This window comes from Schistocerca piceifrons, chromosome 3 (genome assembly GCF_021461385.2).
Source record: "Schistocerca piceifrons isolate TAMUIC-IGC-003096 chromosome 3, iqSchPice1.1, whole genome shotgun sequence".
Taxonomy (NCBI): Eukaryota; Metazoa; Arthropoda; class Insecta; order Orthoptera; family Acrididae; genus Schistocerca; species Schistocerca piceifrons.
The window spans coordinates 616,941,663-616,966,788 of NC_060140.1; the positions used below are offsets into that span (position 1 = coordinate 616,941,663).

At 44.1% G+C, this 25,126-nt stretch overlaps 1 protein-coding gene across 2 annotated transcripts in view; it reads left to right on the top strand.

Annotated features, from left to right (window-relative positions):
- The first annotated feature begins 5,892 nt into the window (after positions 1-5,892).
- The window catches only part of LOC124788342 (proton-coupled amino acid transporter-like protein pathetic), an 88,194-nt gene continuing 68,960 nt past the window's right edge, over positions 5,893-25,126 (top strand). Inside the window, exon 1 of one of the 2 annotated variants that reach the window (XM_047255602.1) lies at positions 5,893-6,061. In XM_047255602.1, coding sequence (XP_047111558.1) covers positions 6,044-6,061 — 18 coding nt within the window. In that variant the 5' untranslated portion in view covers positions 5,893-6,043. Of the gene's footprint in view, positions 6,062-23,266; positions 23,422-25,126 lie in introns of those variants that run through there. The other variant, XM_047255603.1, reaches the window with a different exon arrangement.

Here is a 25,126-nt window from a genome sequence, read left to right on the forward strand (position 1 = left end):
TCTCAGAATGCCGACAACATCTAAAATAGTTGTCAGTGGAAATAACGCCAACTACACACACAACCTGACAAACACTTACACCAAGACCTGAACGATACCCAACAGTAACTAAGCATGCAGGACGACCGACCGACGATCCACCAAGACCGTGGCCTAGCTCATGTGATGCGTGGCGGCAATGGTCGGGCGAGCCATGTCGACGCAAACCTCACTGCTGCTCCAACCAGACTGCACTAGTGCCGCATTGAAACTCCCCAACTGGCACATCCGGACTGAGCTCCAGACGCGTTCCAACTCACTGGCAGCCCGAACTCGAGACCCGAACTCGGCCTACGGTAGACAACGACCGGGAAGTAATAGCACTCGAACAAAGATACTACGAGAGGGGATATATCGATACGCGCTGCTAAAGCCGCTCACGGTCAGGAAAAGCAGCAACACAGTGACGGTAGTAATTTAAATTAACGTAATGAGGTGGATGTACGTTAAAGATGGCGGGAACACGAGCCACGCACGGCTCACATCGAACAAGAAGTAAGGATGATTAGGGTTTAACGTTCTGTCGACATCGTGTTCATTAGGGACAGAGCAGAACCTTCTTTTTTTTGGAGGCTGGGGTAGGCAATTGGCCGTACTATTTCAAAGGAACCATCCCGGCATTTGCATGGAGAGATTTAGGGAAATCACGGGAAATCCAAATGTGGAAGGCCGGATGCGGGTTTGAACCACCGTTCTCCCGAAAGAGAGTCCAGTGTGCTGACCACTGTATTACATTGTCGGTTGCAGTGTAGAGATTTGGAGAATTCTACGATATCCAACATATGTAGCTCGTTTTTTCCTGAAGAAGCTCTTGTAGAATTTTAAGTAGGATTAATAGAATCCTGGAAATATGCTGTTCAGTGTTGGTTTGCAAATCGTTTCCTTATGTTATAACGCCTCCCAGTTTCAAGTTATCAAGTACCTGTTTCTTTGGCCTTGTGCTCCACTTGAAAGTGAAAATAAAGGTCAATAATTGGCCATTCGTGAATAAAAATAATTTGTTGACTTAATGAAGAGCACTGCAGAAATGACGGTTTCCTTCAACAAATACTGTGTTGTAAGCGTATAGATATCGATTCCATACTGCTAGGATCGAATTACCCTCACGTTCCTTTACTACCGAGCAGTGACATCACAGACGGAGAGACTGGTGCCTGGAGATCGTATGGAGGTTTAGGAGAGAGTCAGTCGAGCCTGAGCAAGCCCGCAGGGCAGGTTCGGAAGCTCGTACCCCTCGCATGGAGCGTAGAAGAGTGAGCTAGTTTTTCGATATTGCGGGATATTGTCAGCGGAGCCGGAGCATGATTACAGGGCAGATCATAAGTGCCTGCGCTTCTCGTGATCGTGCGTAAAAGTCATAGATTTTACTGAGAGTCGTGCCAGAGTTAAAATGCGTGTAGAATTCGTATTTGTGTGTGTGAGCAAAGCTAGAATTTTGAAGCTCAGATTTATATTTTATTTGCGGGAAACTTGAAATATGTCAATAGAAAGTCAAGCAGGCCAAAACATAAATAAATCAAAGTAATAAACTGATGAGAAATATTTATAAGCTAACAAATATGTAAATAACAATTGCAGAGTGTGAGATAAAAGTTAAGAAAAATGTTTTGTAAAATTTATTTAAGCTTTTTGCATATCGATGGTGACAGTGAAGTATCCGTACCAAGCTCTTTGTTGGCGGGAGAGCCCGCGCATTGATACATAGGGAGCGCGGCGAGAAGCGCGCAGCATTGTCGATAGAATACTCTTGAGCCAACCTTTCTGCAGTGAAGTTGTGTGTAGAGAGAGAGAGCGGTGTGCCTGTTCGACAACAGCTATATATTACTTGAAGAATACTATAATTATATAATTGTTAATTATTCAAGAATTATTAAAATCGACGTCATGAAGACATATAGGGTATTTAAGCACTAACTGCATATTGTAAGTTATTTGTAACATTTTTTAATGCGTTTTATGTAAACGATCCCCAAACTAAAGTTTTATAAATTGAATCATTACAAAGACTTAAAAACTTATATTCCTTCGTTTTCAGAATAGATCAGTTTATCTCAGTCAATATGGTATTATTATTCATTCAACCCAGTATCCACAGGCTTTAACTTTTGTTGAATTTTCTCAATTTTTTTTAGTTAATAATAACATTGAATTTTTCACCGGTAACTTCAATGAAAAAAGCAAATCAATAATAAGTACAGTTTTAGCTCACGTATTTGCAATCCCAGTAAATGAATGCCAACCCAGATAATTATCAACAACAGATCAGAGTGAGTGCATTCAGACACGCAGTCAGCTGACGTTATCCACAGGCGACCCAGTAAAATAAACGGTAAGGTAAATATACAAGTATGTTTTCAGGCTCACTGCATAGACAACCAGTACTAAGGGCCACGCCGTAAGCTTATGTGTTCGCGTCGAAACAGTCTTCTTTTGATCAGCCACATTAATATTGTCGTCAATAAAGACACAAGGCGTACTACATTGTGTACGCTAAAGACTATCAGATCAGACACGTTGTCAAAAGCAAGTGCAGACAGGAAACCTGCAAGGCACAAAAGTTCAATTATCTTTCTTTCTTTCCTTAGACGGAAAGTAAGTTAAATTATTTTATTCTAGACAGGAAGATTATCGTCTAAACGCATTAAGTTCAATCATTTATTCTTTTATTTATTCGACGGGAAGGTTTCAAACCGGTGTAACGAAAAGACGATATTAATGATAAGACAATGGTAAACTCATACAGCTTGTGATAAATCAGTGACTGCATTTGTAGAGTGCAGCCAGAATCAGCAGAGACGTGTTTCTGGATTTTAAAGTGTAACAAAATAACTGAACGTACAAAAGTGTTAACCTATTAAAACCTCTTCATCATTAATATAATGTTTTGGAAGGAACAGAATCATAATGTGGGAGAACTGACAGGGCATGTGTTTTAGCCTCGCGGTCAGAACTTGAGTTATCAGCGCACGTATGTCTATAGCTGGCTACTTATTAATATCCGATGCCTAATTTTCCCAACTAGGCAAACTATAACAAATATTGGTTAACTATATTCACTAATAGAATCAATAAAATATTAGGTGCGGCTTGCAGCGTAAGTTTTACTAAAAAAGTCTGACGTTTCTTTTTTAGTTTTCGATTAATTTCTGGAACTGCAGCAATGTCTTCTACAGCCCGACCTTACCTGATCTCCGCCTCCAAATATTACGAGCAGGAGTACTACTAGCAGAGGTCTCACTGATACCGGTTCCCGCTGATTTTGTGCGGATCCTGTAGACGGACTTTCACTCTTCTGTTTTTGGGAAGACGGATGTGTCTCTACGTACCTCTGCGCTCATTATTTACGTCTTCGCTTCAGTCAGTCTTGTAATTCTTAACCAAATATCATGGTTTTATTACCTGAAGATACATTCCATCTTTAGGACAGAGGACAGTGTATACAGAAATAGGTGTAACTCGCAACCTGATATAGATTAACTCGCACTTCCAGAAATGAGTTTAGCGGACGTGCGGTCTAATGCACTGCTTCCTGAGCGGGAAAGCGTGCCGGTCCCCTGCACGAATCTGCCCGGCGGATTAGTGTCGAGGTCTGGTGCGCGGGCCAGCCTGTGGATGGGTTTTAAGGTGGTTTTCCATCTGCCTCGGCGAATGCGGACTGGTTCCCCTTATTCCGCCTCAGGTACACTACGTCGGCGATTGCTGCGCAAACATTGTCTCCACGTATGCGTACACCATAATTACTCTACCACGCAAACATTGGGGTTACACTCATCTATAATGAGACGTTTCCGGGGAAATCCACTAGGGGCCGAACAGCAAAACAACCCTCGGTTCGGTGTGGGGCGGCGGTGGGGTGAGTGGACTGCTGTAGCCTGTTGACGGGTGCGGCTACGGCGGGGACGAAGCCTCTCCGTCGTTTCTAGGTCCCCAGTTCAATACATACACACTTGTATTATATGACATTTTCAATTCCATATTCGAATTCAATACCAGTAGTGCCTTCCGATTGAAAAAATCTATCGTTACCTGCATCGCTATGTTCATGATGTCACATTTGCTTCTGTAATTTTTTGCATTCTTGCTTTCTTAATCGGAGAAATCTTTTATTTCTTACTAGCTGACGAACCCGGCATTCCCCAGTATTCATTTTGCCAATTTTATGTTAGAAACGAAAACAAAAAATTAGATGATTGTTGCTGAGGTCCCTAAAAAATTTCACTTCCATCTGTTCGTGAAAACACCTTTGAAATTATGAATCAGTCGTACAAAGAAATGTGCATAATGTACCAGGTGGTTATAATTAAAGTGGAGATATTCACAGAGGCCCAGTGTGGGCTGTAATCATCGTATGACAGAAAAACTTGGTAGGTATTGTAACGCGTTGATGAGGAATCGATTTATTCTGGAAAATATTAGTTCAAATTTTGACCAGCAGGTGCTAATCTGGCGCCGTGCGGAATCTCGTCGACGCATCCGGTGCACATATTGAACAAATTACCTAAGCGATGGTTAATAGTATCAAAATTATGTCTTTGTTAATAATATCAACATTACGCCTTTGTCACTTATTTCACCTTTCCTGCCCACCTCCCTTTCGCAACCCATCACATACAGAAATATTTCTATACGACTTCCTTGCATCCACAGAGTCAGATTTACAACTGATGCCTAAAATTGGGACTAATTACTTCCCTCATTAACACATTAGAAAATCTCCAGAGTTCTGCTGCCATGCGATAATTACTGCCCACAGCTGACCTCTGTAAGTATCTGAACATCAGTTATAACCTCCCGGTAGTAATATATTGGTCTGCAGGTTAAGAAACATGATCGCAGACAGTTTCCGTCCGTTGGGTGCAGCTGCTTCACGTGTCTACATCTGGATTATGTCACTTGCCTACGGCAATGTCTCTTCATACCTCGGTAGGGAACTGTCGCTTTCGCCTAACGCCGTTTGCGCTTCGCGGTTGACAGCTATCAAAATCATTGCCAGGCGTCAGGGATTTCCTTAATTGACTCGACAGTAGGAGTGTCTTATAAAAAGAATAAATGTATTAAACCTTAATGCACGATGCGGGTTTTTTCCTCGTATTTTAGTGTTTGTGACGTTGTACCTCTTGAAATATGTGTCGTACATTGATATATTTTTGTAGGTACATTCAGCGGAATATGTGGACCATGTCACCGAAGTATGTTGCGAATAGAGTTAATATCAAAGAAGTGACTGCGGCAGTTTTTCATGCAGCTCATTGTTTATGACATCATATCTCTCGAAGTATGACAAAGAGGTGATTCTTAACCCCACAGCGCTTGTTGCCTGACAGCAAGGGTGACCTGTTCCAAGTTTAATTAAAGCCATTCCAGTGATTTAGTAGGAGACATGGAACATAGACACATACACACATCCATTTTTACAATGTTTATTGATTTTCCGATGGAAGTCAACAAAGGTAAAATCGCGTAGGCAAGACAACTATATGTCGCCATCGAAACGGCGCAATATGTTTGTAATAGGTAGTGCAAAATTTAAAAGAACGTGGACTGAAGCAGCGCCTTTTTCCTAGTCCGTACACCTAATAAGCATGACATAATTTATTTAAATTCCTACCAAACCAAACCATGTAGATCTTTTTGAATGTAATAGTACAGCCAGAAGTCAATAGTACTGGGCCTACGGTAAACAGTTCTAAGTTGCCCACTTGGCAAATGATGCCAGCAATGGTAAGTCGGGTGGTGGGCGATTTCCCGGTAGTATTTACGTTGCATCAGCTGGTCTATTCGCAGCTTCACTCGGAACGTCGCACGCCGCGCCGCGAGCCAAAAACCGCCAGTATATACACGGCAGGCCACGCGTGAGCAGCGCAGTCTGCTTGGTATCTCCGCCTCAGGCCAGGTGGTCACGTGCGCTCGGGGGCCGGATTGTTGACAACTGCACAACTGGATACGGTCACTGGATCACACCTGATGGTGTCTGCTTCACTGGAGCCAGGACGTTTCTCTCAACATGGATCTGGTTAGCGAGGTACGTCCAGCGATTTGTCCGACGCGACTTAAGCACGCACTCTCTGTACTCATTCAAGTAATGTTTCAATCACTCGTGCTTTGTGCCGAAAGCGATACACTTCCATGTGGACTTGATCGAGAAGTTTACCTTTCACGTACGCTAGAACTAACTAGGACAATACTTGACACTGAAGTGAGTTGCGGCTCCCTAGCCACATTTCCACAGTTGTCTCGCGAACGATTCGTTTTCAGACCAATGTTTATTGTAAGTTTTAGTTTCAGTTAGCCTATTCTTTCTAGAGATCAGAAACGGAGAGAGTATTCGCCTGTTGGTCGGTTTGCGCGCGTCACAAATCAAGGCGCAGCTGTTACATCAGTGCTAACGGGAAACTTTCGTTCCCGCTGGTAGTTCAGCGGGTACGGCGATTCTGAGAACTGGGCGCTGCGGTTGCTTCATACCTGTCGACTCGTTCTCTTTTACTGAAGCATACTGGAGTGTACGGCTAGTCGTAACTTACTGCTTGTACGAGACAGAAGTACGTGATCTTCCTGCTGTAATGTAGCACCGAGAAGGCGAAGTGGCCGACCGTCGGCATCACATGTCCTTTATGGGCTAATAGCGAGTTGTGTAGTTTAACATTCATTTCAGTAATTTATTTTAACAATTAATCACCATTTAGGGGTTTCACTCCGCCCTTCCGTCACGTTTTCTGGTACTGTCGGGCTCGTTAACGCCTCGAAAATGTGTGCATGTCTACATAATCGTTAGACTTCGTTTGAATAGATATTAAATACTGAAGTAAATCTACAGCTGTGCTCAAAAAAGGTATATCTTTATAAATATATGTATAAAGAGAACAATATTAGCTTCTAACCAGTCAGTCATATTGACATATGAAGTGTTTCTATCTTTTAGTAGGGTCGGTCATTTTGTGACATTTCAACCTGCAATCAAGAATGGCTATAAAGCCGAAATCATGATTGTGTGAATTAAGTTAATATTAATTTACAGTTTAACAGTTGTAAATTTCTTTCAAAACGTTTGCATACGTAGCGGGAAAGTCATGGGTTCGCTGTTATATTTGCTAACTCGTGTTCTCGCTCGCGTCTCTGAGTGAGTCGACTCCCGAGAGCAGACTCAAATGACGTGTCGGCTGCGGCGGAGAGGCGCGGAGGTGGCGAGTTAGAAGATGACGTCACAGGACTCGCTGGCGTCAGTTCGGTATTATACGTCCTGTATACTAGTTCTGTGTCGGTAAGTTGTTATCGTTGTCAATAAAATTATTGAATTCTGTCCTTGGAGTACGATGAGTGGAAAGAGCAGCATGCTTATAGCGCAATCTGCAGTTCTACTGACAAAGAATATATGACGTTTTTAGCAATATCTAGATGAATGCAAGCGGAGGGGTATCTGCAGTGTCGATTAACGTGGCACCTGCCATTGAAAGGCAGCGCAGGTGGCGTCGCTTGTATGTAAGTCAGTCTGCAGCAGCGCCCTATGTCTTCCCCTGCGTCAGTCCGGAACACAGTGCCACACGGTTTTGCGTCTGCCCTTCAGCCATCCTCTCACGGAACTTGAAAAAGTACGTGAACGAGGAGCTGGTGACATCAAAGTGTGGAATTCTGCGTACCACTACAATGCGGAGCCTGAAATGAATCTGGCATATCAGATTTTTGCTTCATGAAGCAGAATGTGGCCGAAGAGATGCGACATCGTTGTACGTTGCCAGCAGAACGTAGCAGCCGCCATATTGCATGGCGTTAAACAACGTGTCTGTGTGTCTCTTCTTTCATAGAGTACGTACAATTAATATAAGCTGTTTCGAAGCATCAGCAAAATGAAGATCTCTACAAAATGCGTCGTTTTAGCTACGGTGTGTTATAATAAGATGTCAAGTAATTACATATCAGTAGGTAAACGCATCGTGTAGTTAATTTTAGTGTTATAACTTATATACTACGAAAGTGTACATTTCAGTGCTACGGCACAACATTTATCAAAGTATGTCTCTCTGGTACAGTTTGCATACTAAGTATTAGGAAGTAACATTTATAGTTACGATCTTTACAATAGTGTTTGCCATGTGCGGTAGCCAGGTAGCTGTGTTGAAGCTCTGGAAAGCAGAATTGATAGGGTCGTGGGCCACTGAGGTGCGATGAACAAGGTAGCGAGTTTGCGTCCAGCCGCCTCCGGCATTTTTTAATGTATTTTTCTATATATTATTCTGCGTCGTTTTTATTCATTTACAAGTATTATCTCAAAAGTCGGTGTTACCTGTTATAACTAATTTGCAGCAATTCCAGTTGCAGAGGCCAACGATTGGAATGTTTCGCCAGCTCCCAGAATGTGTGAAGGTAACTTTACTCACTGTAGGTTTTTGCTGTTATGAAACTTTCTGTAAAATATACATACTCATCTCTGGGTTTGTGGACTGGCCCATATTTGGTGTCTTCAAGGTAAATATCTTCTTCAGTGATGGTATGCACCTTCGAAAAAATCTCTTCTTCGATTCAAGTGAAATTACGAAAGGAAACTCGATCTTCAAATCTATGTAATGAAATATGTTATTTCAGAGTGTTAGTGGTGAATGAAACATCGAGAATATGGAAATTACGCATGCGAAAACTGCCGTTAGAGACTATATCTTAACCATATTTCGTTTAAAACCGACAATGGGATGAAACTTTCATTGGGTTAAGGAATTATTTATTTCTCGTTCTATCTGCCAGATACATTTTACAAAGAACAGATAAGATTAATATAAATCACAATAAACGTTTGGAACTTACATTGTGGAAACAAATTATGTCAGTTATTACATTACAATTATGTCAGGGAAACTACATTATTACATTAAATGGAACAAAAATCACATAAATTGAAGACAATCAATTACTCAGTAACATTAAGATTATGGAGCCATTTCCTGGCATTGTCCGTTAACTTATAGAGTGACATCAGAGAGCCGTCTCTGAAACCATGAATGTTACAAACCAGAAGATGGTCCATTGTTTGTACCTCGCCACAGTCACAACACGAATCGTCTGTATGGCCCCGTTTGGTTGTTTGCTGTCTGCATCATCCAACTCCCGTGCGAAATCTGTTTAGAGCCGACTAGTGTTTCCTGTTGAGATTGAAGCATTCGTTCCTTCTGGTTGGGTCGTGGATTAGGTGATGGTTTTCCACGACGCCGCTTCTCAGACCCTACCATGCTTTCTTCCATTCAGCATCGAGACCCTTTGTGCCCAATGTTCTGTTCCAGACGCCGGCCGCGGTGGTCTCGCGGTTCTAGGCGCGCAGTCCGGAACCGTGCGACTGCTACGGTCGCAGGTTCGAATCCTACCTCGGGCATGGATGTGTGTGATGTCCTTAGGTTAGTTAGGTTTAAGTAGTTCTAAGTTCTAGGGGACTGATGACCACAGCAGTTGAGTCCCATAGTGCTCAGAGCCATTTGAACCATTTCTGTTCCAGACGATGGGTTTCCTGGACTTGAGTCCCGTGGGTCCTCCCATGTCGGCATGTATGGGTAGTCTTGGGTTTGCTTCAATTTTTCTACTATGTCCTGGGTTGCTTTCTCTCTACGTATGGAAGCAGGAGCGATGTTTGCCAGCACCGGCAGCCACTCAACGGGGGCTGGCCTGAGAGTGCCGGTGACGGTTCTCAGAGTGGCATTTAGTTATACATCCACTTTTTAGGCGTGCGGGCTTCTGCTCCAGACTGGGGCACGGTATTCTGCAGCGCTATACACGTGTGTCAGTGCAGCAGTTTGTAGAGTGGCAGCATCACAACCCCAAGTGGTGACTACCAGTCTGTTGAGCAGGTTATTTCTCGTCTTTAGCTTTTGGGCAGTATCAGTTAGGTGTTGTCTGAAAGTCATGCAGCGATATAGCTTAATACCGAGATATTTTGGGAAATTCTCGTGGCTGACAGCTTTACCACTTATAACCAGGCGCAGTTCCCCTCTCGCTTCCTTGTTGTTTAGATGCATGACCGTGCATACAGTTTACGAAAATGGACACGCGTAAAACAGCTGCGTTAACTCTGTTAGCTATCGTCAGAAGAAGAGCTGACAAAATCGCAAAAGAGATTCTGGATTCGTAGGTTGCTTGAACAGAGAATTTCTGTTAGAGGATCACTGCATTATGCTATATAACGTTCTGATAAACATATCAGTAGAAATTAGTTAAGGAATAGTTTCTACTCCTCTCACCTATCTGTTTCCATCCCCTCCTTGTCCCTCACTTTCCGTCCATCTCCTCGTATCCGCTTCTTTGTCCTTGTTATCGTCCCCATTCCAATAGGAAGTTGCTTGTCGTTACCCCCAATAATATTTCTATCCAAATAGCGAGTAGTACGTGTACCAAATTTGACTGAAGACGTTTAGGGATTTAGGAGGAGCGTTTTACACGTGTGTGGCCTTTCTCTTGCACGCCCATGTCACATATATGTAACATATGTCGCATATATTCGTACATGTAGTCCATCTGTATCACTAGTGAATTTCGCCCTGCAGTTTCGTTTCCACGCGACTTCCCTTCCCGTCGAGTACCGCTTTGCGATAATCGTTGCGAAGTTGCTGAGAGGTGTGACTCAAAGGTTACGGGACGAACTGAAGACTTAAATTGACAACTGTCTGCCTAATGGCATGCACTGCGGGTTGTTTGCACCAGTGAATGAGCTACAACAAACTAAATCGAAATTAATTGTTTTTATACAATCGAGAGTATGTTAACATATTTACAGTTAACGGAAATTTGTGACTTTTCTGTCGCTTTCGCTGTTAGTTTCCACACTATAATTTAATTTTACTGGGCGACAGTGGCGCTGCTAGTCACAGAAAATAAAACTACCCGTATGATTTATTTCTTTCTTGCTATTTGCTCCCACTGCCGCACAGTACATGAAACACGGAACACCACATACTCGTCCCACTGCACTGTTTTTCTCAAATCTCTCCTGCAGTAGCCTAGAAGATTAACAGTTGTATACAACGGCATGTCTTTGTGTCTCGCGTACAAAGATGGTATTCAAAAGCTGATCCTCCATTTTCTAAATAAAACAATACAGAGCTGTTATGGAGGAGGTGACGCAACTCACATCCTTCGTATCGTGGACTCTAAGACGCTGATAACTGGATAGTAACACGTTGCAAACGATTTGTTGGTGTGTTACTCTACAGTCGCGGTATCTGCAGAGTCATACTCAACTATACAGGAAATGATTCGCAAACTACCAGCTATTAACTTGCGCCGTCAACGAGCCTCAATTCAGTTGCTCTGTGTGAGGAGGGCCTTAATCCTAGCGACGCTGCAGAGTAAAACAGAAACGCCTAAGCAGTCTATATCTGTTTGTACTGTTTGTATCCCGCAAGTCGCAGCACGGCGTGGGTAGAAATTATGTGGAGGGAGGGGAGCAGACAGGGAAAGGTTGCGCGGAGTATGTCAGTGGTATTCTCCCCACTTCTGTTCCCATTCGTGATTGGTACAGCGGATTAAGTATTGTCAATGTCCATTATGGCTGTTTGCGAATATCTTTATCAGTATAATTCTTATGCGCTGTTGATCGAATTGACAGTATATAAAATTGTCCGACGTTTCAATTTCGGGCCCCTCTCAGGGCTTTGTGCTGAGCTGAATAACGGATTTTGTATAGTATCGGAGGAAACTGTTTGCGTGCTTTCATAGTGTACTTGAGGATAGGAGGAGGGGTGTTAGGCGTTCTTTATGCTACATCTACATCTACATTTACATTTATACCCCGCAAGCCACCCAACGGTGTGTGGCGGAGGGCACTTTACGTGCCACTGTCATTACTTCCCTTTCCTGTTCCATTCGCGTATGGTTCGCGGGAAGAACAACTGCCGGAAACCGCGCTCGAATCTCTCTAATTTTACATTCGTGATGTCCTCTGGAGGTATAAGTAAGGGGAAGCAATATATTCGATACCTTATCCAGAAAGCTGGGCAGATCGCCTCTCTTGCCGAGTCTGCCACTTGAGTTTGCTAAACATCTCCGTGACGCTATCACGCTTACCAAATAACCCTGCGACGAAACGCACCGCTCTTCTTTGGATCTTCTCTATCTCCTCCGACAACCCGACCTGGTACGGATCCCACACTGATGAGCAATACTCAAGTATAGGTCGAACGAGTGTTTTGTAAGCCACCTCCTTTGTTGATGGACTACATTTTCTAAGGACTCTCCCAATCAATCTCAACCTGGTACCCGCCTTACCAACAATTAATTTTATATGATCATTCCACTTCAAATCGTTCCGCACGCGTACTTCCAGATATTTTACAGAAGTAACTGCCACCAGTGTTTGTTCCGCTATCATATAACCATACAATAAAGGATCCTTCTTTCTATGTATTCGCAATACATCACGTTTGTCTATGCTAAGGGTCAGTTGCCACTCCCTGCACCAAGTGCCTATCCGCTGCAGATCTTCTTGCATTTCGCTGCAATTTTCTAATGCTGCAACTTCTCTGTATACTACAGCAACATCCGCGAAAAGCCGCATGGAACTTCCGACACTATTTACTAGGTCATTTATATATATTGTGAAAAGCAGTGGTCCCATAATACTCGCCTGTGGCACGCCAGAGGTTACTTTGACGTCTGTAGACGTCTCACCATTGAGAACAACATGCTGTGTTCTGTTTGCTAAAAACTCTTCAATCCAGCCACACAGCTGGTCCTATATTCCGTAAGCTCTCACTTTATCAGGCGACAGTGTGGAACTGTATCGAACGCCTTCCGGAAGTCAAGGAAAATGGCATCTACTTGGGAGCCTGTATCTAATATTTTCTGGGTCTCATGAACAAATAAAGCGAGTTGGGTCTCACCCGATCGCTGTTTCCGGAATCCATGATGATTCCTGCAGAGTAGATTCTAGGTTTCCAGAAACGATATGATACACGAGCTAAAAACACGTTCTAAAATTCTACAACAGATCGACGTCAGAGATATAGGTCTATAGTTTTGCGCATCTGCTCGACGACCCTTGTTGAAGGCCGGCCGGAGAGGCCGTGCGGTTCTAGGCGCTGCAGTCTGGAACCGAGCAACCGCTACGGTCACAGGTTCGAATAATGCCTCGGGCATGGATGTGTGTGATGTCCTTAGGTTAGTTAGGTTTAATTAGTTCTAAGTTCTAGGTGACTGACGACCTCAGAAGTTAAGTCGCATAGTGCCAAGAGCCATTTGAACCATTTTTTTTAACCTAGTTGAAGACTGAGACTGCCTATGCTCTTTTCCAATCATTTGGAACCTTCCGTTTCTCTATAGACTTGCGGTACACGGCTGTTAGAAGGGGGCAAGTTCTTCCGCCTACTCTGTGCAGAATCGAATTGGTATCCCGTCGGGTTCAGTGGGCTTTCCTCTGTTGAGTGATTCCAGTTGCTTTTGTATTCCTTGGACACTTATTTCGATGTCAGACATTTTTCCGTTTGTGCGAGGATTATTGGTCATTATATTAATCTTTGTCACTGGCGGATAAAGAAGCGGCTGGTTGGTGTTTACATTATTTCTTGCCATTGGTGGATACAGGCGAGTTAGAAACAGGCGGTAGCTGTGCCTCAGTGCTGTTTTCTTGTTGGCAGGTGCGGGCTGCGGCGACACTGCGCTCTGTTAATATGTACGGCCACCGCTGTCTTCGGCACGCCTGTGTGAGCTGCCTTGCGCGCTGTCCTGTAACATAGCGTTGTCACTGCTGGCAACCACGACGCCGTCCTCTCTGTTCATCTTGGCGGGTCGCTTGGCCGTTCCTATCTCCTCCCTTGATTTTCGTCATCAATGTAAATGGCTGTTCCGCCTGTAAGCGGGCTTCACGAATTATTACACTACTGGCCATTAAAATTGCTACACCAAGAAACAATGCAGATGATAAACGGGTATTCATTGAACAAATATATTTTGCTAGAACAGACTTGTGATTACATTTTCACGCAATTTCGGTGCATAGATCCCGGGAAATCAGTATCCAGAACAACCCCTTCTGGCCGTAATAGCGGCCTTGATACGTCTGCGCATTGATTCAAACAGAGCTTGTATGCCGTGTACATGTACAGCTGTCCATGCAGCTTCAAAACGATACCACAGTTCATCAAGAGTAGTGACTGGCGTATTGCGACGAGCCAGTTGCTCGGCCACCATTGACCAGACGTTTTCAGTTGGTGAGAGATCTGGAGAATGTGCTGGACAGGGCAGCAGTCGAACATTTTTTGTATCCAGAAAAGCCCGTACAGGACCAGCAACATTTGGTCGTGCATTATCCTGCTGAAATGTAGGGTGTCGCAGAGATCGAATGAAGGGTAGAGCTACTGGTCGTAACACATCTGAAATGTAACATCCATTGTTCAAAGTGCCGTAAATGCGAACCAGAGGTGACCGAGACGTGTAACTAATGGCACCCCATACCATCGCGCCGCGTGATACGCCAGTATGGCGATGACGAATACACGCTTCCAATGTGCGTTTACCACGATGTCGCCAAACATGGATGCGACCATCATGATGTTGCTAACAGAACCTGGATTCATCCGAAAAAATGACGTTATGCCATTCTTGCACCCAGGTTCGTCGTTGAGTACACCATCTCAGGCGCTCCTGTCTGTGATGCAGCGTCAAGGGTAACCGCAGCCACGGTCTCCGAGCTGATAGTCCATGCTGCTGCAAACGTCGTCGAACTGTTCGTGCAGATGGTTGTTGTCTTGCAGACGTCCCCATCTGTTGACTCAGGGATCGAGAAGTGGCTGCACGATCCGTTCCAGCCATGCGGATAAGATGCCTGTCATCTCGACTGCTAGTGATACGAGGCCGTTGGGATCCAGCACGGCGTTCCGTATTACCCTCCTGAATCCACCGATTCCAGTCACTGGATCCCGACCAACGCGAGCAGCAATGTCGTGATACAATGAACCTCAATCGCGATAGGCTACAATCAGGCCTTTATCAAAGTCGGAAACGTGATGGTACGCATTTCTCCTCCTTACACGAGGCATCACAACAACGCCAGTCAACTGCTGTTTGTGTATGAGAAATCGGTTGGAAACTTTCCTCATGTCAGCACGTTGTAGGTGTCGCCACCGGAGCCAACCTTGTGTGAATGCTCTGAAAAGCTAATCATTTGCATATCACAGCATCTTCTTCCTGTCGGTTAAATTTCCCATCTGTAGCACGTCATCTTCGTGGTGTAGAAATTTTAACGGCCATCGCCTTCATCCTAGTGTTCCGCCACCGCTGCCCGTGTGCCTTGTCCCTGGCGGATATATCTTTCATGAGCTACAGCTCCTGTGCTATCGGCCGCCCCGTCTCGCCTACACGTCCTAGCCCACATTCGCAACCGATGTCGTAGACTCCTGCGGTGTTTAGCTTCTCGGCAGCATCTTTCATTGGACCTGTAACATCTTTAATTTTATTTTTGCTCCGAAAGATTGGCTTCGTGCTCTCTCGGCGGAGAATTTTGCCCACACGTTCAGTGACCCCTTGTACATATAGTAATAGGTCTATGTTCTGTGCTTCCTTCTGCTATTCGGTATTGGCTTCATACTTTATCTTCATTGTTTCATCTGTCATATTCTTGCCACAACCGAGGGCTGCAGAAACGGATCTAAGGTGTCATAGTTTCGCCTTCAGGTGTCCGCCATCGCTGATCTTGTGGGCTTTCATGGATTAAGTGCGAACGGGGAACTTCTGTGTGGATGATGGTGGGAGGAGGCCGCGGAAGCCTACGCTTAATTTAACTAACCTGTGTGGGCGGGAAGTATACAGAAACATGAGGCAGCTTTAATCGCTGCGACTAAAAAGAGGTAAACTGCTGAATGATTCTGCCTTCTTGAAAAGATGTAGCGACACCAATGTAGCTCCAGAACTCCTACAGCTGACATTCTGTATAAAATCGAACAAGGCTAAGAATATCTGTTTACAAGCGAATAAGGCTTTATTGAGAAAGAGGATCCGGCACATTCGTATTAGAATCGACATCATCAACAACAACAACAACAGGAAACTGTGTGAACCACACCTCTTCCTGACAAGAAAGCTGGAGATGGGAGACTGGGACAATGTCGGCAGGTTAACCTTTCAACAAGCCACAAGATGGAGCGACATTATCACTGACCGTGACTACGTCATCTACCACGAGTTAAAGCAGAGAATATCCGACAAGAAACGGTACGAGTCCTGACTGATGTAAAGCCGTACAAAGAAAACATAAGCAGGGAGTAACGACGTGCTGTCGTGGAGCTGAAGAAGAACCCTCAGTTAGTAATGGCACAGGCAGACAAGGGCAATGCTACCATTGTATTGGACACAGCAGACTACAACAGACGAATGTAGGAGCTTCTTCTTCTTTTTTTTTCCTTCTTTATTCGTCAGTCTTCTGAATTCCTCTGCTGTGTCAACCTCTTCATTTCAGAGTAGTATTTGCAACCTACGTCCTCAATTATTTACTAGATGTATTCTAATATCTCTCTTCCTCTATAGTTTCTGCCCTGTGCACCTCCCTCTAGTACCACTGAAGTCATTCCCTGATGTCTTAACAGATGCCCTATCATCCGGTCCCTTCTTCCTGTCAGTGTTTTCCACATATTCCTTTCCTCTCCGATTCTTCACAGAACCTCCTCATTCCTTTCCTTATCAGTCCACCTATTTCCAACAATCGTCTGTAGCACCACATTTCAAATGCTTCGCTTGTCTGTTCAGATTTTCTCACATTCCATGTTTCACTGCCATACAGTCCTGTGCTGCAGACGTACAGTGTCAGAAATTTCTTTCTCAAATTAATGCCTGTGTTTGATACTAGTAGACTTCTCTTGGCCAGGGATGCTCTTTTTGGCAGTGCTAGTAAGCTTTTGATGTCCTTGCTCCGCCCGTCATTGGTTATTTTGCGGCCTATGTAGTAGAATTCCTTAATTTCATCTACATCGTGACCATCAGTCCTGATGTTCGGTTTCTCACTGTCCTCATTTCTGCTACTTCTCATTACTTTCGTCTTTCTTCGATTTATTCTCAATCCATATTGTTCACTCATTAGCGTGTTCATTCCATTCAGCAGATCTGTAATTCTTCTTCATTTTCACTGTGGATAACAACGTCATCACCGAATTGTATCATTGGTACCCTTTCACCTTGAAATTTAATCCCACTTCTGAACCTTTCTTTATTTCCTTCACTGCTTCTTCGTTATACAGATTGAACAATAGGGGTGAAAGACTTACACCCTTTTTAATCCGAGAACTTCGTTCTTGAGCGTCCATTCTTATTATTCCTCTTGGCTCTTGTACATATTGTAAATTATCCGTCTCTCGCTATAGCTTACCCCATTTTTCTCAGAATTTAGAACATCTTGGACAGTTTTACATTGTCGAACTCTTTTTCCAGGTAGACGAGTCCTACGAAAATCTCTTGATTTTTCTACAGTCTTGCTTCTTGGTGTCTTTACTTTTCCTATAGCTAAACACCACATTCTCAGTTTTCTGTTCCATTGTTTGAATGGAGTACTTAATGAATGCATGCTTGCATTCAATATTTCGGCGGGTACATCGGATATTAATGTACCACCATTTCACATTTGTAATGCCTTATCTCGTTCTTACATCAACCTCTGACCTTGCAATGTCAGCCACTTATATATGTGGCCTAGACAGATGTATTCACTGAATTTAATTACTCTACATTAATTGCTTTTTGGTGTTGCAGTTTTTTTTCCTGTCATTTTATTATGAACGTATTTACCGATTATGCAGTATGTGACGATGACTCCGTCTGGTAGTTTTGTATTTCCACTTCTACTAAACGAAAATGTTCCGTAGATCTTATTTCTCAGAAATTGTTCCACTTGAAAAGCGCTATAAGAGTAATTGCAGTTGTGTAGGTTGTAAATAAAGTAATTGTACCAGTCAAAGGAGGTAGTGACGTGTTTTAAAAAGTTTCATTACTGGGGACCCAAGACAAGAAAAGATAATCAGTACTGTAAAATGATCTTCAGCACTACTGTTTATGTGTCTGCCATTTGAAGGCAGTACATCAACACCAACGGCCATTATACCGCCACCGAGAAAGCCTTTTAAGTAGGAATGTACACTAGCGGCCATTATAATTGCTACACCACGAAGATGACGTGCTACAGACGCGAAATTTAACCGACAGGAAGAAGATGCTGTGATATGGAAATGATTAGCTTTTCAGAGCATTCAAACAAGGATGGCGCCGGTGGCGACACCTACAACGTGCTGGGTTGGGTTGTGTTGGGGGAGGAGACCAGACAGCGATGTCATCGGTCTCATCAGATTAGGAAAGGAAGTCGGCCGTGCCCTTTCGAAGGAACCATCCCGGCATTTACCTGGAGAGATTTAGGGAAATCACGGAAAACCTAAATCAGGATGGCCGGACACGGGGTTGAACCGTAGTCCTCCCGAATGCGAGTCCAGTGTGCTAGCCACCTCGTTCGGTACAACGTGCTGATATGAGGAAAGTTTCCAACCGATTTCTCATACACAAACAGCAGTTAACCGGCGTTGCCTGGTGAAACGTTGTGATGACTCGTGTAAGGAGGAGAAATGCGTACCATCACGTTTCCGACTTTGATAAAGGTCGGATTGTAGCCTATCGCGATTGCGATTTATCGTCTCGCGACATTGCTGCTCGCGTTGGTCGAGATCCAATGACTGTTAGAAGACTATGGAATCAGTGGGTTCAGGAGGGTAATACGGAACGCCGTGCTGGATCCCAACGCCTCGTATCAAATGGTTCAAATGGCTCTGAGCACTATGGGACTCAACACCTTAGGTCATAAGTCCCCTAGAACTTAGAACTACTTAAACATAACTAACCTAAGGACACCACACACACCCATGCCCGAGGCAGGATTCGAACCTGCGACCGTAGCAGTCGCGCGGTTCCGGACTGCAGTGCCAGAACCGCACGGCCACCGCGGCCGGCCGCCTCATATCATTAGCAGTCGAGATGACAGGCATGTTATCCGCATGGCTGTAATGGATCGTGCAGCCACGTCTCGATCCCTGAGTCAACAGATGGGGACGTTTGCGAGACAACCACCATCTGCATTAACTGTTCGACGACGTTTGCAGCAGCATAGACTATCAGCTCGGAGACCGTGGCTGCGGTTACCCTTGACGCTGCATCACAGACAGGAGCGCCTGCAATGGTGTACTCGACGACGAACCTGGGTGCACGCATGACAACATGTCATTTTTTCGGATTACTCCAGGTTCTGTTTACAGCATCATGATGGTCGCAGCGGTGGTTGGCGACATCGCGGTGTACGCATAATGGAAGCGTGCCCTCGTTATCGCCATACTGGCGTATCACCCGGCTTGATGGTATGGGGTGCCATTGGTTACACGTCTCGGTCACCTCTTGTTCGCATTTACGGCGCTTTGAACAGTGGACGTTACATTTCAGATGTGTTACGACTAGTAGCTCTACCCTTCATTCGATCTCTGCGACACCCTACATTTCAGCAGGATAACGCACGACCAAATGTTGCAAGTCCTGGCAGGCCTTTCTGGATACAGAAAATGTCCGACTGCTGCCCTGGCCAGCACATTCTCCAGATCTCTCACCAATTGAAAACGTCTGGTCAATGGTGGCCGAGCAACTGGCTCGTCACAATACGCCAGTCACTACTCTTGATGATCTGTGGTATTGTGTTGAAGCTACATGGGCAGCTGTACCTGTACACGCCATGAAAGGTCTGTTTGACTCAATGCCCAGGCGTATCAAGGCCGTTATTACGGCCAGAGGTGGTTGTTCTGGGTACTGATTTCTCAGGATCTATGCACCCAAATTGCGTGGAAATGTAGTCACATGTCAGTCCTAGTATAATACGAGGGCCGTTCAGAAAGTAACATCCGGTTGATTTAAAAAAATACACCAAGTTAAATAAAAATATTTTAATATATACATCTTACAACTACATCTTTGCACTATTTTTCTACATAGTCTCCATAGCGATTGAGGCACTTATCGTATCTCTTCACAAGCTTTGAAATTCCTTCTGCATAAAAATCACCCGCTTGTGCCTGGAGCCAGCCTGTGACCGCATCTTTGAGCTCTTCGTCGTCATCAAACCGCTGTGACCCGAGCCATTTCTTCAAATGCATGAAGAGGTGATAATCACTTGGCGCCAGGTCTGGGCTGTAAGGTGGATGGTTGATAACGTCCCACTTGAAGGACTCAAGAAGGGCCGTTGTTCTGCGAGCAGAGTGAGGACGGGCGTTATCGTGCAAAAAAACGATACCGGAAGTCAGCATGCCACGGCATTTGTTCTGTATAGCCCGTCGTAACTTTTTTATTGTTTCACAGTACACGTCTTGATTAATGGTCGTACCACGTTCCATGAATTCAACCAACAACACCCCTTTGGCATCCCAAAACACCGTTGCCATCAGTTTTCTGGCAGAAAAATCTTGCGAGGCTTTTCTTGGTTTGGTAGGCGAATTTGAATGTGCCCACATCTTTGATTGTTCTTTTGTCTCGGGGTTGACGTACTTAATCCAGGTTTCGTCACCGGTCACGATTCTGTTTAACAATGGTTCTCCTTCGTCCTCATAACGTGACAGAAAGTCTAATGCAGAGGCCATTCTTTGAGTTTTGTGGTGGTCGGTAAGAATTTTGGGCACCCATCGTGCACAGAACTTACGGTAACCCAATCTTGCTGTCACTATCTTGTACAAGAGAGTCTTAGAAATCTGTGGAAAACCAGTAGACAACTCCGACATTGAGAAACGTCGATTTTCACGAACTTTTGCATCAACTGTCTGAACGAGTTCGTCAGTCACCAATGATGGTCTACCACTCCTCTCTTCATCATGAACGTTTTCTCGTCCACTTTTAAATAAACGTACCCATTCACGGACAACTCCTTCACTCATAACTCTTGGTCCATACACAGCACAAAGCTCACGATGAATAGCTGCTGCAGAATATCCTTTGGCTGTAAAAAACCTTATGACAGCACGCACTTCACATTTGGCGGGGTTTTCTATTGCAGCACACATTTCAAACTGCCACAAAAACTAAACTAGCGCAGGTACGACGTTCACTCGACCACGGCTTGATGCCGACTGACCTGTTGAGTGCGTGAACGCACAGATGGCGTCGCTACTCCCCCCACAACCCGCACTGTGACCAATCGGAGGTTACTTTCTGAACCGCCCTCGTATATTTGTCGAATGAGTACCCGTTTATCATCTACATTTCTTCTTGGTGTAGCAGTTTTAATGGCCAGTAGTGTAATTGGATTACGAATCGCTGAAAGTGCAAAATCGTGCCAAGGATGCGAATTGTCTCTGAAGAGTTTTATAGCCACGAGAATTAAGTGTTTTATTTAAGTATGAGAAAATCTCCTACGACATTAACTACAGTCAGTTCCCGTCTTAAACATAATCAGATAATGGTGACAAAGACTAAAGAAGAAAACTTGAAAAAATATTTTTTTTGTTAAACGTACTGGCTACAGAAATTTTTATCCAACTGTCATGTTTCGTTCTTTTAAACAACAACCAAAAAATTGTAACCGATAGGAGACTTAACTCCAGATCTAAGACAGTTCGTCACACAAGAGAGCTCTGAACCCGAACTTTATGGTTTCTCGACCAAGACTAGTTAGTGCCAAAGATATATCGTAAAAGTTACTTACAACGTTTTAGTTAATTTTTTGCTATGATAATTACTGTTTCTGCTGATTTTTCCTCAGCAAATGCTGCAATTGGCGTTACACTGGTCTCGTTCACTGTTTCAAGTTCTTCTTGGTAATTCGGAATCCTGTTTTTCTAAACAGCACATGGTTTGCGACATTATGGAACATACTCTTCACAGAGATCATTCCACGTCATGTTTGTCACTCTGTTGACAATGACGAAAGTTGAGAGTGATAAGTTCGAGGCGGCAAGATCTCCGTGAAGCATTTATTACTGACGTTACGGGTAATTATATGAGAGATCTCCACACGGCAGTCACACACGCTGACCGAAGAGCTGTATTGATTGTATGTTGGCACTAATGCAGGAAACCATCGTGCTAAAAATAAAGTAAAAGAAACACAACAATTATATAATTTGAAATTTTGCCTTTTCTGTAGCTTACGTTCTTGTTTTCCTGCTAGTTTTGTGGTTTTGCGCATTAATACCAACATACAATCACTATAGCTCTATGCTGGTTGAAGTGAAACTTGAATGAGAAGTAACGGCTCCAATATTAGGAAAGCTGACAACACCTGGAAGACCGCGTATCCCTCCCCACCGAATATAAATGGCGCAGAATGGTAATGGACGATAAGATAGTCTGTTAGCAGCGCGGAATCGTCCAGGTCTGTTCTTGGGTCTTACAAAAATTAAACAGTACGTATGTTGTGGGGTTGAATGGGTGTGTGCATGTACGTGGATGTGTATTATTCTAATAACGTAGATAAGAACATGAGTTGGCGAGAGGGAAGGTGGGCGAAGTGGGGTGCACGAAATGAGAAGGAAGGGTGCTGAATAGAATAGGGAGAAAGGGTGCTGGCTATAGTAGGGAGGATACCGGAGTAGGGAGGATCGAGGTTTCAGTAGGATAGATGTAGGTTGGAGTGTGGAGAGTCGAGGTTGGAGCAGGGAGGATGAAGATTGGAGGAGGAAGATGGAAACGAGAAAGGATGAAGAGAAAGAAACATGGTAGGAAAATGTATCAGCTATACGATTTGCATAGCCTTTTAATGGAGTGTAGGCTTCCAAACTTGACGAATTGAAAAAAAGTGACTTCTTGTATCTTTTCTATTTTTGACTTAAAATGTGGGAAAGGAGAGAGTGGTACAGGCAGGTGAGAGATAGCAATGAAGACAGATATGAGCCACTCGGTCTGATTCTGGTGGTAGATCAATACCTGGAGAAGTAGCTGCACGGGATCTCTAGGGAGAAAGCCGGGCCAGTTCTCGCCTCTGGGAAGGGCTGCGAGACCTCAGAGCGGTGGTTTTCGCAGGTGGCGCCGGGGTTCCCCGCGCAGTTCATCTGAACAGTTCCCCTGCCCCCTCCCTCGCGGCTTCCCCCTCTATTGGAGGTAGAACGTAGTACGCACTGCCCCCACTCCCGAGCGCCACGTACGTCACGCCGACGACGACGGCGCGCGGTCCCCGACCCTGAGGAGTAGGAGGCGGCGTCGGCCGGCTAGCGGTCCCACGTATAAAAGTGACGGCCGGGGCACGCCGACCACTGTTCTACCATAACCTGCGACCAACAGGGCTGCCACTCTACTGGGCTCCTCCGAAAGCAGCCTGCCGCAGCCGACAACTCAGGCCGTTCCGTGACAGACGCCGCTGCTGTAAAAGTCGCATAGCCGACGGCAGGGGGTTCCCACTCAGAGCTCCTCGTATTGTATAAGGTAAGCAGCTTTTCGGCAAAACATCTGACCAAGTCGCCCAATAGAAGGCTATGGCACACTTAGTTTGGATTAAAAACTATGAGCGAATATAATTTCATTGCAATGCTGGTTTCATCTCCAACGGCTGGAAAGTTAGTTTCTAACAATAGACCCAAATATCGTGTGAACATTTCGTCAGAGCCTTAGAGTATATTTCACTGTGTTATTTTGCTGTCTGAGGCTTTGTTCTTCTTCTAGTACTTCTATACTCAACTTTGACTGTGATCAAAGTATGTTGCAACGCCACCTGAAACCTCGACTCTAAGAAAGGTAAGAGTTTGATGCCATGTGTATACACGACCGGTGTAAACATTATTACGCATATTTATCATGTCGGACACGTTACTGTGAGATGATCAATCATTTCTTTTATTTCATATCATTTGATACTGTTCTCCATTTCATTCTACCATATGTCTCTCGTTTCGACACTATTTACCACACCCAACATGATCGACAAACTTCCCCTACAGTATTTCCCCAATGACGCACATTTCAGTACTAAATTATCAAATTTTCCACTAACATGGCTCTTTTCTAGTGAACATTTCCAACAATTTTTTCTTCTCCCCCTCGGTTCCTGCTGACCCCATAATTTTTAACATCGCGTTACAAAACTACACTATCAGACCATTTTCCTTCAGTTCTGGCGTTTTTTTTTTTTTTTTTTTAGATTGTACTCCAGACGCGCAATTTCCATGTCGGAACTTGATAACCGTCAACCTTATTTGGTAAATATGGCTTTCTTTGTCTGCAGTAATCTGTTTCCGATGTCTTCTCTGGTTCAGTCGTCTTTTAATTTCTCTCCACGTTCCCTGCTTTAGTGTCGTGTTTGTACAAGTCAGTAGGACGCGATAATCATTACCTAGAAAGACCATGATACTTCTTATCTCTCTTCAAAATGAGTCTGCGTTAGACATCGGTAACCCAGCTGCTGAGAGGTGTTATATTCCAGACGAAAAAGGAAGAATAATTTAAAATAAATCTGATCACGCTGTACGTAGCTCCGATATTTTCTATGAGTTGATAAAAACTTTAAACGGCATAAACAGCGACATTCTACAAAATACTGAAATACCCTATTACGTGCGTCTTCAACTGTATCTGCAGGGTATATATTACACGTACAAATGAAATGAGCGTGTAGGAGACGGTGAAACAAGCAAATAACGCGGATAATCATAGGTCACAAAATTAATCGTTTCCCCGATACGACGTATTCGCAAGTGCTGTGATGCATATATTACAACAGTGTTAATGTCTAAGGCTACGTCCATTTTGAAACACTGCAAGTGAGGCGTAAGTTGCTAAGTAATATGTCAACTTAGTTTCAGATGAATATAATTCCGGATACACAAGTACCGTTAATAGCGTTGTGACAGCTAGTGTATCTATCTTGGCTCGCCCATACCATGACCTCCCAGTTCCCGACTTGAACGCGCTGAAATTTTTTGTACGGGAATATTTAAAAGCTTATGAATAAAATCAGCTAGATCGTCAGACTGCAGATATCTCATGTTCCTAGGAGGCGAAACGTCGTAATAAATAAAGAAATTTTAATAAGCATTCACAATGCAATGATAGCGGACTCACAGAGGAAATTCACTTCCTACATTAATAAATATTCAAAAGCTTTGGTGTATTCCATCCATGCTGGTAGTGTAGA